The 18,280-nt window shown below is 43.4% G+C and overlaps 1 protein-coding gene, 1 long non-coding RNA gene and 2 other non-coding genes across 6 annotated transcripts; 3 read left to right on the top strand and 1 right to left on the bottom strand.

Moving 5' to 3' along the window:
- Positions 1-305: 305 nt before the first annotated feature.
- On the top strand, positions 306-374 carry LOC117739909. Its single transcript, XR_004610472.1, has one exon. It is a non-coding gene; the product is annotated as a small nucleolar RNA SNORD52 (small nucleolar RNA).
- A 996-nt stretch (positions 375-1,370) lies between these two features.
- On the top strand, positions 1,371-1,439 carry LOC117739908. The gene has a single exon (XR_004610471.1). It is a non-coding gene; the product is annotated as a small nucleolar RNA SNORD52 (small nucleolar RNA).
- Positions 1,440-2,953: 1,514 nt separating this feature from the next.
- Positions 2,954-8,957, top strand: LOC117738963. 2 transcript variants are annotated; one of them, XR_004610146.1, is made up of 3 exons: positions 2,954-3,165; positions 3,321-4,664; positions 7,014-8,957. It is a non-coding gene; the product is annotated as an uncharacterized LOC117738963 (long non-coding RNA). The 2 variants fall into 2 exon arrangements; XR_004610145.1 differs by having other exon boundaries at positions 3,321-4,669.
- Positions 8,958-16,068: 7,111 nt separating this feature from the next.
- ppp1r11 (protein phosphatase 1, regulatory (inhibitor) subunit 11) lies at positions 16,069-18,079 on the bottom strand. Of its 2 annotated transcripts, XR_004610097.1 has the most exons (4): positions 17,791-17,904; positions 17,277-17,385; positions 16,465-16,731; positions 16,069-16,339 (listed from the first exon to the last, which is right to left on the bottom strand). XR_004610097.1 is itself a non-coding variant. In XM_034544640.1 (3 exons), exons 1-3 carry the CDS (start codon positions 17,866-17,868, stop codon positions 16,541-16,543), a joined length of 378 nt encoding a protein of 125 aa, XP_034400531.1. In that variant the 5' UTR covers positions 17,869-18,079; the 3' UTR covers positions 16,069-16,540. The 2 variants fall into 2 exon arrangements, 1 of the variants encoding a protein (XP_034400531.1); XM_034544640.1 differs by having other exon boundaries at positions 16,069-16,731; positions 17,791-18,079.
- Between the last annotated feature and the right edge of the window lie 201 nt (positions 18,080-18,280).

Raw genomic sequence — 18,280 nt, 5'->3', positions numbered from 1 at the left:
GATATTTCTATGTTGTCAGGCACGACTGGAAGCTCAAGCTGGAGGACATTCCGTTGCAAAGATTGAACCATGTTGCTGGGACGGTGTCTGAGGCTTGTCTTTAGGGTGAAAGGCTCTGATGTCCAAAATGCTGAGAATTAACCTGAAGATGTGATGTCACTTCACTGCTGCTACTTGTAACTTGAGAACACTACAAGTGTAAAAAATGGGCCAATACCATGTCCCCAGGAAATTAAGCATTACCTGGATGGAGATGATCTCTCGGTAAGTCTGGGACAAAAAAGCCTCTGGTTTTTTTTTGTTTGTGGAATGATGATTTCATAGACTAGAGTCTCTGACAAAAGCATGAAGTTATTTTCACAGTGCACTGACCACATAACCACACCTGGCATGTTCTTCCCCATTTACTGTAAATCATGTAGACCCATTGATATTGTTTAATGCGTCATAGTTTCTATAGCTCGTAGTCATTACAACATGTCTGCTTTTATGAAAGCAGCATTATCTTGGTGCTGTGACACATGGACAGATGGTCTTAAAAGTTTATTGCATCACTTCAGTGACACTTATTATTCACTAGAAACTCTGACTTTGGCTCACCCAAATCACAAAATGTTCCAACTAATTTTTTCTGCTACCTTATTGCGTTGAAACTAATCTAGTTATCTAGAACCACACAGACTAGTTTCTTTATAAACTACTTGATGACAAATGTGTAGTGTAATGGGGCTCAAACATACCAACAGGTGGGGTCTCCAATCATGTCTTTGCTCTGCCATTTGATGGTATTGATATACATTTGCCTTGTAGCTCGGCAGCACACGGAAAGGAGTCGGTGGGACCGTTTACCAGCCGCAATGCTCAACCCAGTGATGGATCCATTTTTCAGGTAATAGAGAAATGTCTGGGCCTGTACTGGGCTATACGCCCATACTATTGCTATTGGTCAATGATGATTCAGTTGTTTGGTTCTACCTGATTTTTACTGAAGTCTACTCGCAGCGCACTGAGACTCAGCCGGAGCTTCTGTTGAATAACTAATGGTAGGCAAACACTGGTGTAACTGATATTTCTATGTTGTCAGGCACGACTGGAAGCTCAAGCTGGAGGACATTCCGTTGCAAAGATTGAACCATGTTGCTGGGACGGTGTCTGAGGCTTGTCTTTAGGGTGAAAGGCTCTGATGTCCAAAATGCTGAGAATTAACCTGAAGATGTGATGTCACTTCACTGCTGCTACTTGTAACTTGAGAAAACTACAAGTGTCAAAAATGGGCCAATACCATGTCCCCAGGAAATTAAGCATTACCTGGATGGAGATGATCTCTCGGTAAGTCTGGGACAAAAAAAGCCTCTGGTTTTTTTTTTTTGTGGAATGATGATTTCATAGACTAGAGTCTCTGACAAAAGCATGAAGTTATTTTCACAGTGCACTGACCACATAACCACACTTGGCATGTTCTTCCCCATTTACTGTAAATCATGTAGACCCATTGATATTGTTTAATGCGTCAGTTTCTATAGCTCGTAGTCATTACAACATGTCTGCTTTTATGAAAGCAGCATTATCTTGGTGCTGTGACACATGGACAGATGGTCTTAAAAGTTTATTGCATTACTTCAGTGATGCTTATTATTCACTAGAAACTCCGAGTTTGGCTCACCCAAATCACAAAATGTTCTAACAAATTTTTGCTGCTACCTTATTGCGTAGTTATCTAGAACCACACAGACTAGTTTCTTTATAAACTACTTGATGACAAATGTGTAGTGTAATTGCAGTAATGGGGCTCAAACATACCAACAGGTGGGGTCCCCAATCATGTCTTTGCTCTGCCATGTGATGGTATTGATATACATTTGCCTTGTAGCTCGGCAGCACACGGAAAGGAGTCGGTGGGACCGTTTACCAGCCGCAATGCTCAACCCAGTGATGGATCCATTTTTCAGGTAATAGAGAAATGTCTGGGCCTGTACTGGGCTATACGCCCATACTATTGCTATTGGTCAATGATGATTCAGTTGTTTGGTTCTACCTGATTTTTACTGAAGTCTACTCGCAGCGCACTGAGACTCAGCCGGAGCTTCTGTTGAATAACTAATGGTAGGCAAACACTGGTGTAACTGATATTTCTATGTTGTCAGGCACGACTGGAAACTCAAGCTGGAGGACATTCCGTTGCAAAGATTGAACCATGTTGCTGGGACGGTGTCTGAGGCTTGTCTTTAGGGTGAAAGGCTCTGATGTCCAAAATGCTGAGAATTAACTTGAAGATGTGATGTCACTTCACTGCTGCTACTTGTAACTTGAGAAAACTACAAGTGTCAAAAATGGGCCAATACCATGTCCCCAGGAAATTAAGCATTACCTGTCCCTCCATTGTTCATACAAATAAACTGTTGCTTGCCTGTCTTTGTCCAAATCTTTCCTAAACTGTTAAATGGATTTTAAAGAAGTTTCAAATAAATATTTGAAAAGAATGATAGAGTTTTTTTGTTTTTTTTTTCTCCCTGGTGTTGGCAGGTTGATTACAATAAGTACAGGCCATTGCCTTGTTAGGAGTTAATGGTACTGGCAGTTGCATTGCAACTACTGACATGCATAGAAAATATATGAAAGTGCATGATCAACTCAACCGGTACCGATCCAGTTGGCAGCAGCGAGTATGAACCGACCAGTCAATGTATGACTGTTGGGCTACCTGTATTTTTAGAAATGCTCGACTGCTAACTTTGACTGGCAACGTAATTGCATAAATGAGTGCTGTTTATTTTTTTGTTTTTTGTGGCTCTTTTAGACTGACCACCCGATTGCATGTTACAAAACCTTAAAAGATAGGTTGAGACCGCGCCCAAGTTCTAAATCCTGAGCACAAAACATAGGCTTAAACCAAGTTACAAATGGTCAAGTAAGTTTTATTTTGAAGGCTGACTCCGACCCGGTAGTCCGCTTTTGTTCTGTAATTAGCTCGGTAATGACACCCGTTCCGGTGGCCCTGTAGCTCGTTCCGCTGGTTAGCGGTAGCTGTCGTCCGGTTGGCCTAAAGCTTGGTCTAAACGTACAAGAGAAACCCGTCCGCGTGTTTCCGACACCAGGAGGTGAGCAACTTATTTGATGCTAACCAAGAGGGCTAGCATCAAACCAGCTCGAGCTAACGTCGCTGAAGTGAGTATTTACCATATTGGCCAAGAACATTTCCCCTAAACGTGTTAGTTGTCCTTTTAGTAGCTAGTTACTAACTAGAGGACGTAACTTCCGTTAACTTGTTGACGTGGTATTGTAAAGAAGGGTTAGCTAACTCTGCGCTGTTTTATTTGCAGGTGTGAAGACTGAAGCATGTGTTTCGGGAGACTGAAAAGTTGAACAAGTTTGTCAAGCAATGACGTTAATTCTAGCTGAAGCGTAAAAAAAGCTGAAGCCGTGGTCAACTCAACCAGTTCAATAACCTTCTCATTGAGCTTTGAGCTATTAGAAAGCAACGTTGGCTCCATAGGGGCCGGTTAAACAAAGACATGTAGACGAGAAGCCTGGCTTACATATGCTCTGCGTGTATTAAGAGCATTGGAAGCGTCTCTGTTGAACTGTTCGAGCACCCACAGGTGTGTCTCTGACGTCACTTGGCCGAGGCCTGCTTCCATGTGAACAAGTATTACAACATTACAACTGAACTGGCAGTGCATGTGTGTTCTTCCAGTAAGCTTCAGCGAGAGGAGCCGAGAACTGAGTGACTTTGATTTGAGTTAACTCCACACGCTCAGAGAAAGCATGACCGCCGTGGTCACCCGAGCGTGGGGCTGGGTACGCTCATGGGGCAGCAGCACCATGTCAGAGAATACCACAGCGGTGATAACCAGGGGCCAGAATCCCGGCATGGGGGGGTGGACCTCTTGGATGTGGGGAGGTGGGAGATTTCAAAGTGACCAAAGTAGTCCAGCAGAGGAGTACTGGGAGGCACAGGAGAAGCTCCAGCCCGTGGCAATAGAAGTCCTCAGCTCTGGGAAACAGGAGAGAGAGCATGTTTCTAGATGGTGGAATAAATATCTCCCAACTTCTTATCTTTCATGGCCAAGAAAAACAGAACCAAGTGGATTAAGACAAAGGAAACGTGAGGGTCGGAGTGGAGATGTGTGTGACTGTGATGTTGATGGGGACTTTTCTGACTACGGAACGCCTCCTCCGTCTCCTACGCCTTCTTCCTCTGAGCTGACATCTCCTTTCCGAATCTTTGCGCACAGCTTGAAGGTGGAAGTCCTTCCGGAGCACTACGAGATTTGTTTCAACTTCCTCCGCCACTTGTTTGATCTGTTTGTTGTTGGCTTTCTGTGGACTGTGTCCCCCCCTGCCAAGCTGATCCTGGAGGTGTTGGGGGTCCAAGGAGCGCTGAGGCTGTGGTTCCACGGTATGGCCATGTTTTTTGTTTCCACAGTTGGAATGGCAGGATTGCTCTGGTTGATCCAGGAGTATCTTCCTCAGTTTGCCTTGATCTATGGCATCATCCAGGCATTGGTGATCTCTGTCAGTGTTCGTCAGAGTGTGATCCTCGGCGTAGAGGAAGAAAAAGATGACTTTGACGTGGAGGGCAAGGAGAACGAAGACATGAAAGACAGTGTGGAACCTAAAGAACAGCGTGTGTCTGTTAAGGACAAGGTTAAGACAAGTTAAATGTAAGGTAAGCCCCTTCATTCATCTGCTGTAATATTTGGCTTACATTTGAATACCTGCTAGACATTTTTTCCTCTGACAGTCTCGATAGTGTTTTGGTTTTATGACTGCATAAGTTAACATTTTCATTTAAAAAAGTTCCAAACCAAAAGCCTAAGCTTCACATCCGTATGAACAGCAGGAGTAAGTGAAAAGAAAGACAGCATTGTCAGTGCAGCAAGTTCAGTTTAGGTACTTGGTCTGGAGGCCAGGAGGCACCATGACGGTCTGGAGGAGCCCTGCATCATCATGGACAGCCGAAGCAAGACTCTGGATCCATAGTGACCATAATACATGAACCAATATTTAAAGAGGGTGACAGATTGATTCCAGATGTCCTTTAGTCTTTATGCGCTATTAGAGAACTTTGAGGCACTTGTACTTTAGTTGAGTGTTAACCATTCTGCACTTCTTTATACCTCTACTTGACTACAACCTTTCACTCCACTACATTTATCTGACAGCTACATATACTGGAGCCCAACAAAGGAGCAACACAATTGGATTATTGTGTGTATGTTTATTACTATTGGTTGATATACTATTACCATATATGAATTATTCTCAACTATCAATATCACTATTGACATCAAAGGTTCATATCAGTGGGCTATATTTCTAACCGGTTACTTTGCAGGTTCAGTTTTCAAGTTCAAAGGGTACAATGGTCTTATAATATAGAATAAACTACACATCTCTTTACAACGTAGTTTAAATAGTTCCAGCTTGACCAACTACCTTTACTAATAATAATATAAAACATACTTATATATCCCTCACAAGTGCAGTTTTTCTTTTGAAAACAGAAATCTGTTCTTTTACATCTGGAAGATTTTGAATGGAATACTTTTACTAGTCTTTTAACTAAACTAACTGAGTGGTTAGCTGTGTTATATAATAATAGCCTGACCCTCATGTAGGCCACAATTTAATACGTTCTGTTGATGCTTCAAGGGATTTGATTGAGACAAGTCATATAAATCCCCTGCGTGGACTTTGTTCTTGGTCTAAGCCCAGAATAAGCAGCCAGTTCTGAGTGATTCTGATCATACTTTAGTCCGATTATTACCAGACCAGGTCCACCTCTGTCTTATTTGTGGGTCCGACACCCGAGGCTTGTACATGTTGGTGTATTTTTTATTTTGCACTAAGCACACATTGGTTAAAGGCTGGGGTCAGCTGTTATGACACAGGGGCTTAATGTATACCTATTTACGTTTTTCTAAGTTGAAAGTACAACTTGTCTCTCAGCTAGTATATATATGACACATACGCACACACAGACCATCGTCGTCTATTTAGATTCTGTTACCACAGAAAAAGAAGTGTGACATTCTGTGAGTGCTGTGAAACCAACAGGAACCACAGAGACGAAAGGATTCATAGAGTTGTTTTGCCTTAAGGCCTCTGATCTCCCACTGCTTCACTTTTCATTAAGAAAAATGGACCATCAGAAATGATTATGTCAAGACAACCAATAGCCATACACATATTGTCTACCTGTATACGGTTCCAACAAGCAGTGATCAAAAACAGCTCACCAGAAGGAAACACAACTGTGGTAGTTAATCTTTTAATCGTGGTATCAGTATCCTATTTGAGCCAACTAATGGCTCCCATTTTGTCATTAAAGGGAATGTTACTGGGTCTTGTTTCCATAGTTATCATTTCTGTCAGTTATGATAACATTGGATTCACAAAATTAATTGCTGAGATCAGCAAACACTGTGAAGAAGAAACCCAAGCAGTCACAGGATCCGACTGGTTAGTTTCAGTGAGCACCCCTGAGATGTCTCTTCTAATGGACTGGTATGATGTGTACAGATTGTAAAGCCCTCTGAGGCAAATTTGTAATTTGGGGCTATATGAATTGAAATTGAATTAATCTCGAATTCAACAGGAAACAAGCACAGTACAGTCAAAGCTGAAGCAGGAAGTGGTTACAACAGAAAGTTTGGCTACAAATGTTTTTCTCTTTCAGGACATTTGACTAACTTGGCAGTTTGTTTCCAACCAGGATGATCATCTTGACTGCTTCTGTTGTTTTGGTGATGTCATTGTGTTCTCAGAGAGTATTATGTTATTAAAAATAGAAATGGTGACCAGAGAAATGTGGAGGAAACCAGTTGCTACCCTGCGACAGTGTCCTGTAGTTCACTGATTGATTCATATGACCTATTTAGATCGTAGGGCAGTGTGTAGTTTTCCAGAAGTCCAATGGCACTGCACCAGCATCTGTACACACCCACCTCATGTTGGAGCTCTGTTCTCCACATCCGCTGCTTACTAAGAGAGCTCTGTCTTTTCCACAGACGCAGTGTGTTCAGGAGTCCAGCGACACCAGGCCAGCTGTGTTCACTGCACCTCTGTGTTCTGCACGGTCTTAACAGTTGGATTGCACCTTCATCACAAACTCATAGAAGCTTTACTCATGTCACTTTATTTTCAACACTATTGATGTGTCCTCAGTGTTGTCACCAGGATGTTCACAGTACAACGTTTAGTATCAGAAAGTAAACTACTCCTAAAATGGTGGTCAGTAATAAAAGGAGTCATGAATGTTCAAGAAAGAGAAAGATTCACTCTGTCTTCTTGTCCTGTGGGAGTACTTCTCTCACTGTTCACCATGACACGGTTTCACTGATGATTCACTGCCTGATCTGCATTCTGGGTGTGAAGAAAGGAACACAGTTGAACCCCAAACAACGAAATTATTAAAAAAATGTAGGCATTGGCACAAGAAGAAAAGAAATGCAAACAAACTGGTCAAAGGAACACCTGGTAGGGGACTGGAAGAAGCTGTGTTTCAGGACAGAGTTTTCAGATCCACTCAGTTAACATAAAGTATCTCAACAATATCACAGTGCACCTGATGGTCAGGTCAAAAGGGTCCAAAATGTTTTCTGAAGGACCAAACTTCTCTGTTCCCTCTGTCGAAAGCTTTCATAATGAAGTCCATATTAAGAGAAACTGGAATCAGTTCTATCCAGGTGGACTGCACTTTCACCATAGACTGTCTGTGTTCTGAAGCTTGAATTTGGGTTTTGTCTTTGGCCACCATCTTGAGGCAAAGTCACATTAAATGTCTCCCCAGCAAATATTCCTCCTACCTCTCCTTTAATTCAACTGCAGCGTGAGAGACAGACGGAGTCAGGGTGGATCCACGTGATGACAGCTTTGGTGTCGTTTCCAGCTGGCTCCAATAGACCTGCTTGAATTTGTCCATCAACCCTGGTTGAACTTTCACCAGCAATTCCCACGTCGAGGACTGAAACACTGCACTGTATTTGGAATATTCTCGCACGGCATCATCCCCTAGTTTTCTACAATATGACACTCCAGGACCACGGCTTTGTTTACAGTCGGATCATGCTGAGTAATGTTTCTGTGTTACTCACGTCACACCTGTGACATCGCGTCTCTTGTTGAACAGAAGGCTAATGTTTCTTTTTACTGGAGCGGAAATCCGAATGAGCTCCGTGTCAATGAGAGGATGGATGAGCTCGGAGAAACCCGCCCTGCTGACTGATGGACCTTTTAGACTCACACTATTAAAGCCATGAGGTCTCCCGACTCCACTTTGGCCTCAAAGTTTGTCACAGATAAAAATGTGTATTTGGAGGCCCAGGACTAAATGAATGAAATGCTACGATGTTCGATGTTCAGTTTATTTCTTGGAACAAATGTCTAATTGCTGTTGAAGTGGTTTCAGCACTTGTTAAATACTATAAATTGATATAACGTTCATCACTTTGGTTTACCATCACGCTGTTAAAGAGGCATACAGTACTTTATATAACATGACCTCATTAGAACATGGCAATATGATTGTTGCCTGTCAAAGGAATTACCCATTTAGCGATTTTAAGTGACACATAACACCACAAGCACATTTTCATGTGTTTCCTGCACAATAGTTTTTTACTTCATGTCTATTTCTTCTGCTATAATATTGCAAATATATTTCAAACTGAACTTTTCACCACAAGTCTGCATTTTTATGGGCTTTATCTTCCTAATGCTTAAGATTTAAAAAGGTACAAAAATGATATGTTTGTTTTAGTGCAAAATAGCATGTCTTGCATTCAACACTAATATGTTATTAGCCACTTTTTGACTTGGATCAGACATTCTCTATATAGCATGTGCCTCTAATCCATTTATTCAAAAACATGGCTACGTTTGCTGACCTGTATCACAGCCTGTAAGATGTGGAAGCCTGTGGCTGACATTGTCATTAAATAATCTTATTGAGATGTAATTGTCCAACTGTGTGTACACGATGTATGACCAAATTAGAATATAAATGTTGAAATCCCATATTTATGAAAAGGCAGAACTGCTACCAAAATGAAAAAGAAAGTCATTTTCAGTGTACTTCCGAAGTCATCTAACTAAATGTAAAATTGTCTTCTCAATTTAGTTTTCAAATTGGCAGACAATGTGTAACCTAAACATGAACATGAAATTGCTTAACTTAATGTCTGAATTTAGAGCTGGAATAATCGATTAGTCAACGGACAGAAAAGTTATCTGCAACTATTTTGATAATCAATTGCTTGTTAAAAAGGGAAAATCCGCCACCTTTAATGTGGATGTCCAATCACTGCTGATGGGATATGTAGTCCACTGAGGAAATATATTCCAAACAATTGCTTTATTGGTGGGGAAAGTTGATCTCTCCTCTTGTGGAGAGATCCATACTGGCTGGGTCTACATGTACCAGGATGCAGCTGCAATTTCACTACATCTGATAAATAAACAAAATCAATTCACAAAATGTCCATGAAGGAACTATTTTTCCACCTAAACAGAAGAATCCAACCGTGCACCTTCTGAATTTGAGTTTCTCTTTTACACTGAACTAAGACGGGCGTAACTTTGTAAAACATGCTTCATGAACTTAACGGAAAGTAAATCACACTCACCAAACATGTCTGAGTCTTTCATCAGTTACTCTGGTTTGCTCCAATTGAGTCTTGAATTCTCAGAGTGGGACATGAAAACATTCCAGCTCTACATTTAGTCGTCCGGCTGCTCTCACTCTTCAGAGGCCGACTATTAAATTAGAAAAGGACCGTTTATCTTCTGGATGCTGCAGAAGGTCTTCAGCACACCTCTGTCCCAGTGAGGACCAAACCTTCATGCATAGTAGTGACACACTCGCAGCTCGCTCTGGGTTGTCGGTGTCAAACAAAAACTTCCCACACAGCATAATGAATCTGTTCCTGTTGGCTTCGAGGGCAAGTCGGTGTTGGCTCTCGGCAGCTCAGATTCTGGAGGGCCCCTGTCGGCTATATCCTCTCTGCTGCAGCCTGAATATCTAAATCTACACTGTAATCATACTTTGCATTTCTATTTTGGGATGTAACACAAGTGATGAGAACCCGGAAGTGTTTGAGCTACATTGAGCTCTCAGCTACCAAAGCTGCACACTGGAGACAGAGAACACCAAACTAAACAGGAAGAGACAAGGTAGAAAATCAGCAACTGTTCTTTTCAATTCATCTCGTTCTAGGAGAAATGCTGAAGACTCAGCAGGGCCACGGAGGCAGGAGGCATCACGAAAGAGGCCAGACCAATGAGGTTGGCCTTTGAGGCAGGAGGCACAAAGAAGGAGGCAGGGCCATTGGGAAGGAGGCCAGGGGCTGGATGCAGGACGAAGGGGCAAGGAGGCAGGGGGGACAGGACCCAGGAGCCAGGACCGGCTTCAGACACAGCCAGGTCCAATGGACCCTATGAGGCGAGAAGGCCCAAAGACTCCGGGGAGGAAGTAGTTAATAAATCATCTACATGACATCTATTGCGTCTGTCCATCCGGGGAGAGGGATCCTCCTCTGTTGCTCTCCTGAAGGTTTCTTCACTTTTTTCCCTGTGAAAGGTTATTTTTGGGGAGTTTTTCCTGATCCGATGTGAGGTCCTGGGACAGGGATGTTGTATGTGTACAGATTGTAAAGCCCTCTGAGGATAATTAGTAATTTGTGATCTTGGGCTATACAAAATAAACTGAATTGAATTGAATGAAATCATTTACTAATACAGCTTTAGATGACAGCAGGCCCGTAGAGATCACCCCCGCAGCCCCCGTACTTTTAATCCAACACTAGCCAGCGGACTCGGCCGTATTGCGGCTAAGTGTCGGCTGACTCGGCTGTGTTCCGGCTCGATGCGGCCAAATGTGAGCCACCTTTGGCACATTTCACTGTTGCCATGTCTGGCCCAGGTGTAGCTGTTACGGACATGGGCAGATTCTGTCTGAGACATGGCAACCGGTTTATCGGCTGCCGAATCTGGGCCGAATAATGTAATAAATAAATAATATTACATTACGTAATAACATTAAGATATCCCTCAAAGTTGTCTCTCTCATATAAAGCTACACAATAAAAAAAAGTATTTTAAACTGGCTTTATAAGTTTTAAATAATAGTTGTAAAGGCAATCGTAACAGGCAACCACTAGGGCCTCCTGCTACGCGGACTGGTGTTATTGTTGGGCCGCGGTGTATTCTGGGAGAACTACGAGGAAATTTCTCTTGAGGAAAAATGAAACGCACATTTAAAAGTGGTGCCCAAAAGCGGCAATCAAAACAGAACATTTCTGAATTAAATGCCAAACTTCCCAAAATTATAAGTCTTTTTCGACCAGCTGGTGAAGGATGCACTCATCTGCCAGAAGAGACAGGTATTGTACTGTTTGCTATAGCTAACATTACCACGTAGCTAACGTTATACTTTGACAGCTGTACTGCTCTGTCTATGTATTGTGCTTGAAAATACATTAACCTTATTAAACCTATGCTCTCACTATACCCCCTGCGCCCATTATCGGACACGTTTCCTTAAGTATCTCCACAACCACATCGTTGTTTAACTTCATTTCACGTTGTCCAACACTGCAACCCTTTTCAGAAGACAACGGCTCTGTACAAAATAATAAAAGTAACCGTTAAGTAAGAAAGGTCATTTTCCAAGCTAAAACTGATCAAAACATATCTCAGAAGCTCCATGTCACAAGAGAGGCTGTCATCACATCGGATCAGGAAAAACCCTTTCACAAGGGAAAAAAGGGAATATAATATACGCTATACTGCATATAAATTTATCTTTTGAAAACCATCACCCTCTCTCACCAGAGACTCGTCTTTAGGTAAGGAGAACTAAAAGATGTTCCTTTCGGGATGCATGACCATCTAGTGTCAGACTTCTATGTAATATATAACACACTTGGAGGCCACTTTAATCAGTTAAAAACTTTAATTCACATTAAACTTACTCTCAATATGCTTAATAGTATATACATAAATGTGCATTACCAGTACAAGAACAATGTACATATGTAATAATGTGAAGAGATAGCACAGAGTGGTGGCATAAATGAACAGTGTGCTTCACACTTCTGTTACACATTAAACATGTTCTGAAACTGCAGGATGATGTTGGAGCTTGTGTCAGGAACGCTTTGGTCTTAGCTAACACATTAGTACAAAGCCAGCAGCCATGCAGCCCTGTCTACTTTGTCCTCTCTGCACTGTCCTGTCTGCTTTGTCCTGTCTGTACTGTCCTGTCTGCTCTGTCCTGTCTGTACTGTCCTGTCTGCTCTGTCCTGTCTGTACTGTCCTGTCTGTACTGTCCTGTCTGTACTGTCCTGTCTGTACTGTCCTGTCTGTACTGTCCTGTCTGCTCTGTCCTGTCTGCTCTGTCCTGTCTGCTCTGTCCTGTCTGTACTGTCCTGTCTGTACTGTCCTGTCTGCACTGTCCTGTCTGCTCTGTCCTGTCTGCTCTGTCCTGTCTGCACTGTCCTGTCTGCTCTGTCCTGTCTGTACTGTCCTGTCTGCTCTGTCCTGTCTGCACTGTCCTGTCTGCTCTGTCCTGTCTGTACTGTCCTGTCTGTACTGTCTGCTTTGTCCTGTCCTGTCTGTACTGTCCTGTCTGCACTGTCCTGTCTGAACTGTCCTGTCTGCTCTGTCCTGTCTGCACTGTCCTGTCTGCTTTGTCCTGTCTGTACTGTCCTGTCTGCTCTGTCCTGTCTGCACTGTCCTGTCTGCTTTGTCCTGTCTGTACTGTCCTGTCTGCTCTGTCCTGTCTGTACTGTCCTGTCTGCTCTGTCCTGTCTGTACTGTCCTGTCTGTACTGTCCTGTCTGCTCTGTCCTGTCTGTACTGTCCTGTCTGTACTGTCCTGTCTGCTCTGTCCTGTCTGCTTTGTCCTGTCTGTACTGTCCTGTCTGCTCTGTGTTGTCCTGTCTGGTTTGTCCTGTCTGCTTTGTCCTGTCTGAACTGTCCTGTCTGCTCTGTCCTGTCTGTACTGTCCTGTCTGCTCTGTCCTGTCTGCACTGTCCTGTCTGCTCTGTCCTGTCTGTACTGTCCTGTCTGTACTGTCCTGTCTGCTCTGTCCTGTCTGCTTTGTCCTGTCTGTACTGTCCTGTCTGCTCTGTGTTGTCCTGTCTGGTTTGTCCTGTCTGCTTTGTCCTGTCTGAACTGTCCTGTCTGCTCTGTCCTGTCTGTACTGTCCTGTCTGCTCTGTCCTGTCTGCACTGTCCTGTCTGAACTGTCCTGTCTGCTCTGTCCTGTCTGCTTTGTCCTGTCTGCACTGTCCTGTCTGAACTGTCCTGTCTGCTCTGTCCTGTCTGTACTGTCCTGTCTGTCCTGTCTGCTTTGTCCTGTCTGAACTGTCCTGTCTGCTCTGTCCTGTCTGCACTGTCCTGTCTGCTTTGTCCTGTCTGCTCTGTCCTGTCTGCTCTGTCCTGTCTGCACTGTCCTGTCTGCTTTGTCCTGTCTGTACTGTCCTGTCTGCTCTGTCCTGTCTGTACTGTCTGCTCTGTCCTGTCTGTACTGTCCTGTCTGTACTGTCCTGTCTGCTCTGTCCTGTCTGTACTGTCCTGTCTGTACTGTCCTGTCTGCTCTGTCCTGTCTGCTTTGTCCTGTCTGTACTGTCCTGTCTGCTCTGTGTTGTCCTGTCTGGTTTGTCCTGTCTGCTTTGTCCTGTCTGAACTGTCCTGTCTGCTCTGTCCTGTCTGCTCTGTCCTGTCTGCTCTGTCCTGTCTGCTTAGTCCTGTCTGTACTGTCCTGTCTGTTTTGTCCTGTCTGTACTGTCCTGTCTGCTCGGTCCTGTTTGGGCGACTGTGGGTCAGTGGTTAGCACGTCTGTCTTTTCAATCAGCGGATCAGCAGTTCGATCCCCGGCTCTGCTAGCATTAGTCGATCTGTCCTTGAGCAAGACACTTAACCCTGAATTGCTCCCCATAGCTGTGTCTACGGTGTATGATTGTAAGTCACTTTGGATAAATGAAATGTTTGCTCTGTCCTGATTGTTTTGTTCTGATTGTTTTGTCCTGTCTGCTCTGTCCTGCAGAGCACACGTACCCTCAGTCTTGAGATCGAGTTCATAGAGTCAAATGATGACCCACATGCAGCTGTACTGAATGGGCACCTATGGGTGCATTAAGAGAAAGGAACTTTCAACAACCCCAACCCCCATCTGACTTCACTCATTACCACCCTGTGCAAAGAAATACACTAAAAGTCATAGTTTCTAGGATTGTCCAGTGGATACATCTAAAAGGTCAATTGATCAATGAAAACCAGCACAGGGGTTTAAAGTGACAAACACCAGTGCTCTTCTGTCAGTAAGGTCTCATCAATAACAGGGATCAGCTGAACTTTTACAGAGCCATATGTCTGAATGGTCTCAAGACTATCCAGACACACGTTCTCTATATGGAGTGTTACTGATCCAGGCTGACATAATATCATCTGGCTCATTCTGTTCTTCCAAAATAAGAGAAAGATATTTTCCAATCAGATGAAGATCTCTTAGAGCAGTAAACTAGAAGTAATACATTAGAAGTCAAAGCAACATTTGAAGAATTGAATGAACCAGGCTTAATGAAGTTCTCGAGATGAAGAACAGGGCTGGCTTCTCTAATAGTGATTATGTAGGTCTGACAGATCAAACTGTCATAATATAATCCGTCTTCTGTAATATGCTCAGTCAGCATCCGTCACTGAACTTTAAACGGGTCTACAAACCAGAAACAGACAATACTCACTCAACTAAATAAAGGAGTCCAGTCCACTCTGTTCGAATTCTCACATAATGGTTGGCGATTGCAGTTTTACTACAGACTGAGGTCGACTGCATATCAAATATTAGCATGTTTAGAATGAAGTCCAGCAATAAAGTAAGAATAAAAAGCGACGTGCTGCATTCTATACAATAACCTCAGCATGTCATGGTCTCTATGTCCATCTCTTCTCTCCTAACGTGCTGCACGCTGAGCTCCAGCCTCTCCTGTTGGAGTCTTTGGAGATGGGGTAAGAAGTAGTGCTCCGTATGTTTTAGTTCATTCATAACAAATCTCAAACTCTTTACATTACTGCCGATCCAAAGCTCTCCAAACTGGTATAGACACTCAAGCCAACTCGTTCTCCTCCAGTATGAAAACCTAACTGGAGCTCATGGGTTGCAGTTATGTGAAAATGACCACGTTTTTTTTTTTTTGTAAAACAGGCAAAAACATTGTCCAATACTTTTATCGTCCTGGATGTTGACGGGTTAAACACTAACCATCCTAACTAGGTTAGTTGGTTCATCAGGTTTCATGTGTGGAGAGGAGAGCACAATTATCAAAGAGGCGTGTTGTCTTTCCACATGGTGACATCACTACACCCCATACAGTAGCAGTGACTTCACTGTTTTGGCTCATCTATGACAATCACATTTTGTTTACATTACTGCTGCCAATCATTTTCCAAAGCACACAGTCACATAACAACGAGGGGTTGTATGACCTACTTGTAAATGTTGTAATCCATCATTTGTTTTATTGTTGGGAAGAGTTTAGTAAACATCGGATGGGCGGTCATGCAGGTAGAAGTGCAGCCTGATGTTTTGTGGGAAAAAGTAAAAGCGATTTTAATCAGCTAAATTTGCCAGAATATAAATACCTTGACATATTTGTGAAGGGGTCATCTTTGGGTTTTTGGACAGAAAAATAAGCCACATTAAGTCAAGCCACCTTTATAGCGTTAAAACTTTTCGGACATTTGACAAACAATCTTTAATAGCGCTGTAGTGATTCGTCATTTGGTAGATTGACAGAATGAATCTGGAACTATTTTGGTAATTGAGCATAGGTAATCTTTTCTTTCATATAAAGCTAAAATGTCAAAACCTCACAGGATCCAGCTTCTAATGCTTTTCTTTGTCATATCAAGTGAATATTGTTTGTCACGAGGGTCCTGAATAGAGAGACGGGCTATGTTCTCCATCTTCACACATTTTAGAGACAAAAATAACTACTCCATTACTTGAGAACTTAATTGCATATCGGCATAACAACTCTGATAAAAAATAAAAGCAGCCATGATCACTGTGATGGAGCACAAACCTCAAGGTTTATTGGCATAGCATGGATAATTAAATGGAAACCAATAGGAAATCAATGCTAATGCTATCAGTGTGCTAGCTGCTTTGGAGAATGCTCAGCAGTGATGCACACCGTGTGTGATTCCTAGTAAACGGGCTAAAACATGCAAAAGTCATGACAGCGCGTCTCCTTTAAGACGTTGTAAATGTGAACTCGTAGTCATCATTCCAAGTTACGCATGTCAGTTGGCACAACACTGAGCATGCTTTATCTGTGGAAAGGAGAGCAGGCTTTTCAATTAGGCTTATTCAATAATCCATGTTGCTCTGTGCTTTTCAGAGCGGCAGTACAGAGGCAGTAATCCTGCTCCAGCAGCTGGCAGCTTCTGACTCCTACCTGTACTTCAGTGATGGAACCAAACTAAAAAAAGAGTGCAGTCGTTGTCATGGTGAGAAACCCCTCAGACCACTCACTAGTGGGTGTGTGACCCTCCAGAGTTTGGGGGCACTGTGGTCCCTCCACCCCCCCTCTGTCCATGGCCTCTTGTGCTGTGGCCCAGGATACAGTGAGCACTGCCGCACCCTTCATCATCATCATCATCATCACCCTCGCTTTCAGAGGACGACTCTCCAAACTGCCGGGGCTTCTCATAAATACAGCAGCCTGAAACACAACGTACACGGTTAGGATCCATCCACATCATCTACATCTCCAGCTGATGCCTTCACTGACTCCTGGTGAACTGCTAGTTCCCCTACAGTATGACATTGTGTTCAAATGCGCATCTTCAGAAATAGGGAGTATGTGGTAAAAATAGATTTTCAGCTGCAGTTTAATTTAATAAAGTAAGTAGTTCACCTTGAAGTTACAGATACTTTTTTATTATTTGTTGTATTGTTATGACTGATTAAAACCACCTAGAACCCCAGCATGTTCTACTGAGCATCAGTGATACGGCTGATAAGCGGAGCATGTGAAGAGCATTCCCAACCAGCGAGTACCTCAGTGAGATATATGACCAGTTAGGAGTAACAGTGTGTTAAAAGGGCCTTTAGAAGTCAGCACAACAATGCGGGACAACCTATTCCAAATTATCAGCATGTTAAAGCAGCTCCAGCTATCAAATGCAATACTCTGACCTTTGCTGACAGAAAAGGAACAAGTGCATTATTACTTTTAAGTGTGGCATGTGAGTAAGATTAACTCACATTTTGAAGACCTTCTCCCGAGGTGCTCATTGTCAACGGTGTCACTGGACCACTCCACCTTCTTCTCAGTCTTCCTCTTCCTCAGCTTGATTGTCAGGCTTCGTCCCTCCTGTAACATGTGAGAGACACTGGGCTTCAAATGTGTTTGACTGTCTGCTTCCTGGATGTCCAGTACTACAGATCCACCAGGCTCAGCTGGCAGTGCATGCACATGGCTCCTGGGACTGTATACAGTGCTCCTATAGTGACCCTATTATCGCTTTCAATGAAGGGCAGAGTTCAGATCTGAATAGGTTGTGACGCCACGCTCTGGTTTTCGTATCAGTCCCGAAAGCAAGACTTGAGTTGAATACCTGCTGTGCACCTGATTCAGAACCTGACCTGGAGCTGCGCAGAGAACCGTCACCTCTTACCGGCGAGGCCTCGTGAAGCTGAGCGCCGTGTTCGCCCCCCGAGAGGTTTCACTCTGCAGGAAGAACTACCAGTCACACGTTCTCACGACCTGCCAGCTTACCTGCTGGGGTGGCGGCGGCGTGCTCGTCTGAACGGTCTCCGTTATCGTCTCACTCGATGTCCCGGGAGCCTCCGCCATCCCTGGAGCTGCTCGCTAACGCTACCGCTAGCTCGCTTCAAATACGGAGTCCCGGAGCGGAGCGTTAGAAGGCTCGGTTCGCTGTGAGAGCTCACGCTACAAGTACAGATCTTATTTTTTTAAAGCACAGACTGTGTTACGATGGAAGATTGTTGACGTGACAATGATGAGGCGTTGGACACTGTGTTGAGATGTGGTCAAGCTGCACAATGAGTTGGTCAGACTCAAACGGAAGTTAAAGCTTTTCACGTCAAAACGTGTGTCACCTCTGTGAATCACGATGTAGCATTAACGATATACAGTGACGCCAAACCACCGTGCTATTGCATAACATAAGTATCCAACAAAGGAGCAGTTAGACCATTAATGTTGCATTTTTTGTGAACATTGTTCCCATTGGTAGTTTTATTTT

The sequence above is a fragment of the Cyclopterus lumpus genome, chromosome 11 (assembly GCF_009769545.1).
Source record: "Cyclopterus lumpus isolate fCycLum1 chromosome 11, fCycLum1.pri, whole genome shotgun sequence".
Classification (NCBI taxonomy): domain Eukaryota; kingdom Metazoa; phylum Chordata; class Actinopteri; order Perciformes; family Cyclopteridae; genus Cyclopterus; species Cyclopterus lumpus.
This window is presented reverse-complemented; position numbering and strand designations above follow the sequence as displayed.

Bases quoted from the DNA above. Each gene is read 5' to 3' on its own strand.
- ppp1r11 (XM_034544640.1), bottom strand. From the start codon at position 17,868: ATGGCGGAGGCTCCCGGGACATCGAGTGAGACGATAACGGAGACCGTT. The intron at 17,386-17,790 runs GTAAGCTGGCAG...CACATGTTACAG, and splicing joins CGCCGCCGCCACCCCAGCAG to GAGGGACGAAGCCTGACAAT. The intron at 16,732-17,276 runs GTGAGTTAATCT...GTTGTGTTTCAG, and splicing joins CGGGAGAAGGTCTTCAAAAT to GCTGCTGTATTTATGAGAAG.